General features: G+C 37.3%; 1 protein-coding gene across 1 annotated transcript in view; it reads left to right on the top strand.

Annotated features, from left to right (window-relative positions):
- The window catches only part of LOC107744220 (plexin-B2-like), a 125,798-nt gene extending 119,365 nt beyond the window's left edge, over positions 1–6,433 (top strand). The window contains exons 32-36 of the mRNA XM_016557747.1: positions 1,051–1,198; positions 1,280–1,344; positions 1,868–1,943; positions 2,018–2,092; positions 4,700–6,433. Coding sequence (XP_016413233.1) covers positions 1,051–1,198; positions 1,280–1,344; positions 1,868–1,943; positions 2,018–2,092; positions 4,700–4,804 — 469 coding nt within the window. The 3' untranslated portion in view covers positions 4,805–6,433. The remainder of the gene's footprint in view (positions 1–1,050; positions 1,199–1,279; positions 1,345–1,867; positions 1,944–2,017; positions 2,093–4,699) is intronic.
- Positions 6,434–6,937: the final 504 nt, after the last annotated feature.

Here is a 6,937-nt window from a genome sequence, read left to right as displayed (position 1 = left end):
TATATATATTATTTTTTTTGTGGCAATAAAAATAGACCTAAGCAAACAATAGACTTTAAAATAACTTAAAATACATATATAATAGCAATAAGGCAATAATAATTTGTTCAAATAAAATATCAAGTTTTATTGAACATAATGTAAAAAACAATATAATCATAACTACAATATAATCATAGCTACATTGTTTTTACACTTTACAGCGCAAACTAATCCTTGTTTAATTTTGACTAATCAACATTTAATTCAAATCTCCACTTAATCTTTAATATCTGGCCACTACTTTATGATAGAAATGCTACAGCCACTGTCATTTCTTGACCAAAACATGTGGACATCAAAACATGCAAACTCAGAGCGAGGGTTTAAACTTTTATTTTGAAGTCGCGATGAACAGTTAGCATATTTAGAAAAATGATGTATTCTCCTGTGTTGGCATAGGTTTTATAAATGATTTACCTTATAAATCTGATAGAATGGTGCACATTGTTCCCAGATGCACGTTATAAGCAACTCCGACTCACAGCAATATGTAAAGATGGCGTTTAAGACGGTCCGCGCATATAAATGATAACAGTTTGTGTGGAGCAGCATTTACTGTGAATGGAGCTGTAACCTCCACGTAAATCAATAAAGCTCTCTCCGCCACATCACGAGTAGACACGCCCCTTATTGCTGATTGGCTACAAGTTTGTTTTGCTATTCGGCCCGAATCAGTTTTCTAAAGTGTTTTTGAAAAATCACATACCCTGCCTTTAAACCCGCAGAGCATATATTTATTTAAGTGAATCACAGCCTTTGTGAATTCACAGTAGAATTATGCTTTATTATGATTTTTAAATGATTTTAATATTTTGTGCAGCCTTAGAAAATGGTCTAATAATGTTTTTTGTTTTTTTTGTGAACAAGCAAATGACTTTCCAAAGGCTGCTGGAGTGTGAAACCAAATTACTAAATTATGTTTTGGTGCAAGAAACCTTGACTATCATAAGTGAAGTATTTCTTACATATTCACAAAACCCTATAACAATAACCCGCCTCTCTCTGTAGTTTGCCGTTGCGTTTCTGGGTGAACATACTGAAGAACCCTCACTTCATTTTTGACGTGCACGTGAGCGAGGTCGTGGACGCCTCTCTGTCCGTCATCGCTCAGACCTTCATGGACGCCTGCACAAAAACAGAGCACAAACTCAGTCGGGTAAGTGTTTGAGAATCAGCTATAAACGAACACCAGAAACTCATAATTTATCGACTTGCTCTCTCTCTCTGTTGCCTGCAGGATTCTCCCAGCAACAAATTACTCTATGCAAAGGAGATCTCCACCTACAAAAGGATGGTAGACGAGTAAGTGCTCCAGTATTGCGCAGTCTCAGCCTCCAGCCGAACGCCCACAGATGGTCTACAGACTGTCTGATGCATGTTGTGCACAAAAATGCAGAGAACTTTCTCAGCGTGATCTCATTGACTGGGTTTATGCAATATCTGGGAATCAGAGCGACAGGTTTTTATCAGTCCTCCGGGAAAACAAGTTGTGTTTATGTTCCCAAGCGGATACATTAAGCATTTCTGAGGTAGAACTAGTCTGCTAAAGTTTAAAGGCATCAAACCAAAACTTATCTTTAAGTTATTTATGATTATGTTTTGTTTGAGACACTTATAATAAGATATACTTAGATACACAACAGTATTTACTACTTTTTTATTTTTAGATTTAAATGCAATTTGCCCTGCCCAAGCCTCAAATAAAATAAGAGACAGGTAGAGACCTTCAGACCAGTATATAAAGCAGCCAACCCTGTTCAGAGTAGGTGTTGTTAGCTAGAATAATCTGCAGTTTGGATCAAATGTCTGTTGTGTTTCTCCACAGGTACTATAAAGGAATCCGGCAGATGGTGTCAGTCAGTGACCAGGAAATGAACACACATCTGGCTGAAGTGTCACGGGTGAGTGTGTGATGGGCTTTCTGTGATTTTAGGGAAAATGAACAGTCTGGTGTTGATTTAGGTTTGTTTTTCAGGAACACACAGATAAACTGAACACACAAGTGGCTCTTCATCAGCTCTACCGGTACGCCAGCAAATACTACGATGGGGTGAGTGCGCGCACACACACACACACACACACACACACACACATATCATAAGTGAAGTATTTCTTACATATTCACAAAACCCTATAACAATAACCCGCCTCTCTCTGTAGTTTGCCGTTGCGTTTCTGGGTGAACATACTGAAGAACCCTCACTTCATTTTTGACGTGCACGTGAGCGAGGTCGTGGACGCCTCTCTGTCCGTCATCGCTCAGACCTTCATGGACGCCTGCACAAAAACAGAGCACAAACTCAGTCGGGTAAGTGTTTGAGAATCAGCTATAAACGAACACCAGAAACTCATAATTTATCGACTTGCTCTCTCTCTCTGTTGCCTGCAGGATTCTCCCAGCAACAAATTACTCTATGCAAAGGAGATCTCCACCTACAAAAGGATGGTAGACGAGTAAGTGCTCCAGTATTGCGCAGTCTCAGCCTCCAGCCGAACGCCCACAGATGGTCTACAGACTGTCTGATGCATGTTGTGCACAAAAATGCAGAGAACTTTCTCAGCGTGATCTCATTGACTGGGTTTATGCAATATCTGGGAATCAGAGCGACAGGTTTTTATCAGTCCTCCGGGAAAACAAGTTGTGTTTATGTTCCCAAGCGGATACATTAAGCATTTCTGAGGTAGAACTAGTCTGCTAAAGTTTAAAGGCATCAAACCAAAACTTATCTTTAAGTTATTTATGATTATGTTTTGTTTGAGACACTTATAATAAGATATACTTAGATACACAACAGTATTTACTACTTTTTTATTTTTAGATTTAAATGCAATTTGCCCTGCCCAAGCCTCAAATAAAATAAGAGACAGGTAGAGACCTTCAGACCAGTATATAAAGCAGCCAACCCTGTTCAGAGTAGGTGTTGTTAGCTAGAATAATCTGCAGTTTGGATCAAATGTCTGTTGTGTTTCTCCACAGGTACTATAAAGGAATCCGGCAGATGGTGTCAGTCAGTGACCAGGAAATGAACACACATCTGGCTGAAGTGTCACGGGTGAGTGTGTGATGGGCTTTCTGTGATTTTAGGGAAAATGAACAGTCTGGTGTTGATTTAGGTTTGTTTTTCAGGAACACACAGATAAACTGAACACACAAGTGGCTCTTCATCAGCTCTACCGGTACGCCAGCAAATACTACGATGGGGTGAGTGCGCGCACACACACACACACACACACACACACACGAGTAACTGACATTAAGAAGTGACAGCAGTGACATATACAAGTATTTTAAACTTAAGATTTAAGCTTTTTATTATTCTTTTGTATAATTAATATGCATGTTGTTTTACATTAATTGAGACACTATATGGAATAAATTTAATTTGTCACAGCAGGACATTTTAAATAATAAGCTAAAAGATGATTGAAAATGAAGGGGTGGAACATCAAATAAAGAGACAGACAGACAGACAGACAGAGAGAGAGAGAGAGAGATAGATAGATAGATAGATAGATAGATAGATAGAGACAGACAGATATATAGATAGATACAGACAGACAGACAGATATATAGATAGATACAGACAGATAGATACAGACAGATAGATAGATTGATAGATAGAGACATACAGACAGATAGATAGATAGATACAGACAGACAGACAGATATATAGATAGATAGATAGAGACAGACAGACAGACAGACAGATAGATAGAGACAGATAGATAGATAGATAGATAGATAGATAGATAGAGACAGACAGACAGACAGATATATAGAGACAGACAGACAGACAGACAGATATATAGAGACAGACAGATAGATAGATAGATACAGACAGACAGATATATAGATAGATACAGACAGACAGATAGATAGACAGACAGACATATATATAGAGACAGACAGATAGATATATAGATAGATACAGACAGACAGACAGACAGACAGATAGATAGATAGATAGATAGATAGATAGATAGATAGAGACAGACAGATATATAGATAGATACAGACAGACAGACAGATATATAGATAGATACAGACAGACAGATACAGACAGATAGATAGATTGATAGATAGAGACATACAGACAGATAGATAGATAGATAGATATAGACAGATAGACAGACAGATATATAGATAGATAGATAGAGACAGACAGACAGACAGATAGATAGAGACAGATAGATAGATAGATAGATAGATAGAGACAGACAGACAGACAGATATATAGAGACAGACAGACAGATAGATAGAGACAGACAGACAGACAGATATATAGAGACAGACAGATAGATAGATAGATACAGACAGACAGACAGATATATAGATAGATACAGACAGACAGATAGATAGACAGACAGACATATATATAGAGACAGACAGATAGATATATAGATAGATACAGACAGACAGACAGACAGACAGATAGATAGATAGATAGATAGATAGATAGAGACAGACAGACAGACAGATATATAGAGACAGACAGACAGACAGATTGATAGATAGATACAGACAGACAGATATATAGATAGATACAGACAGACAGACAAACATATATATAGATAGAGACAGACAGACAGACAGACAGACAGATAGATAGATAGATAGATAGATAGATGAAAGCTCATGGTCCGTCTGTTTCTGTAGATCATCATGTCTCTGGATGAAGATCCTGCTGCCCAGAGTAAACAGTTAACGCTGAGACTGCAGCAGATCGCCGCAGCGCTGGAGAACAAAGTGACCGACCTCTAACCCTGTCAGAGAGAACGATGAACGAACGCTCTCAGTCTGTATTTAGCTCAACACTATAATCAAATGTTCATTTTCTTCCTGTGTAGAGACAAAGGTTTTAAGAATCGTGTTCTATATTTTTTTTAATGTGCAGTCTTTATGCAAAAAGGTTTATAAGAGGAAAATAACTTTTTAAATAGATGGCCTTGTGTCAATTGTTTTTAAAGCTTCTGTTTGTGTGTGTGCGTGTGTGATTGTGTGTATGTGTGTGTAAAAGGATGCCTATATTTTGACCAAAAGGGAGCTGCCCATGTCCCTGCAGTGTGTGTGAGCAGGGGGTGTGCCTACGGTGAGGTCACATCTGGTCTCGTCCAATCAAAAGCAGCTGAAGGTGACAGCAGGAATTGCATGGGATGTTTTTCGTAACAGCATACTAGCATACTACCCATACTATTTCTGCAGTATGTACTGTATGTGTAGGGTGTGCAAATGTTCTTTAACTGTAACATTTGCCAAAACATGCAGTCACATTTACCGCTGTTGTTCGGTGAGTTTTCACTGACAAATCCATGCTGAAATTTCGCAAATGGGACCACAACTTAACATAAGAGTACACTGCACTAGGTACTATATCCCACAATGCAATGCACTCATCTTGACCTTCAATTTCTAGCATGATCTAATATAATCTATCATTATTAACATCTCCTTTTTAACTCATTATTCGAGTCAAAAGTTGAGACATTTCTACACAAAATAGTGTGTACTGCAGTATGCTAGTATGTTATTCCAAACGTATCCGTTTAAACGATCAAATGGCCGTCCATTTCATAACCACCTGTTTCAGTTCAGCCATATGGACTCACTAGTAGATCCACAGAAAATCAAAACAGGCAATAATAAATAAAAAATAAGTTGTCATGAGGCATTTCTTTTTTTAACGCATGATGGTACCTGTGAAAAGTCTTTATTTCAGAAAATCGTTTTATTGTGAAAGCTTCGCTACTGACTGAATTTATTACATAAAGCACAAATTGTCGATGTACAGGGCAAATTTTTGGCCGTTCCTGATATAAACGTGTTTGAGGCCTGAAACAGGCTCTATGCAGGATTGTAAATGCTTTAGCTACGTAAACTTGATTTCAGCTTGCATAGACTGTGTTTCTGGCTTGAGATGGTTGAGCAAAGCTGAGAGGATTGACTGAAAACTTCTCATCTGACTCTTTGCAGCTCTATTGGAAAGGGTTTAGATGTGTGATCTGGATCGTTAATGGCTTTATTTTGGCAGGGAGGATAATGACACACTAATTTGTTTGTTATTCGCCACTAAACAAGATGGTACTATAGCACTCAGCCAAAATTCTGCTCCTAGAGACGCTTTTATCTTTGGACAAAACCTTTTTTACAGCTACGTGACATTTGCAATTGAGTGAGTGTCTTAAAGACGTCAAGAAAAGGCTTGGAGCTTTTTGTTTTGTGTTACTGGCTGAAAAAAAAATCTAATTGCTAATGCTAGTCGGAGCAGGTGTGTATAATTTAGAGGAAAGGGACAGTCTCATTCTAGAGGACATTGTGGACAATAGGACATTTTATACTACCGTTCTCAAGTTTGAGGTTGTTAAGGCTTACCAAAACTCCATAAAAAACAGAAATATTGTGATATATTATTCCGATTTAAAATAATGGTTTTCTATTTGAATATATTTTCAGATGTAATTTATTTCTGTGATGCAAAGCTGAATTTTCAGCATCATTACTTCAGTCTTAAGAGTCACATGATCCTTCAGAAATCATTCTAATATGATGATTTGGTGCTCAAGAAACATTTCTTAGTATTATCAATGTTCAAAACAGTTGTGCTGCTTCATATTTTTGTGGAAAGTGTGATACTTTTTTGATGAATTTAAAGTTCACAACAATAGCATTAAATTGAAACATTATATTTTGTAACATTATAAGTGTCTTTACTGTCACGATTGATCAATTCAATGCATCCTTGCTGAATAAAAGTATTAATTTCCTTTTTTTTTTAAATCTTAGCCTACTTGAACTTTTGAACGGTAGTGCATGTGTTTACACCGAGCAATAAGGTACTAGAATATCAAGGCTAAATGTTTTTGTTAGGAGTTACAAAGTTAAACTGTTCTACATAAA

This window comes from Sinocyclocheilus rhinocerous, unplaced genomic scaffold (genome assembly GCF_001515625.1).
Source record: "Sinocyclocheilus rhinocerous isolate Xijiao unplaced genomic scaffold, SAMN03320098_v1.1 scaffold2061, whole genome shotgun sequence".
NCBI classification, from domain to species: Eukaryota; Metazoa; Chordata; class Actinopteri; order Cypriniformes; family Cyprinidae; genus Sinocyclocheilus; species Sinocyclocheilus rhinocerous.
This window is presented reverse-complemented; position numbering and strand designations above follow the sequence as displayed.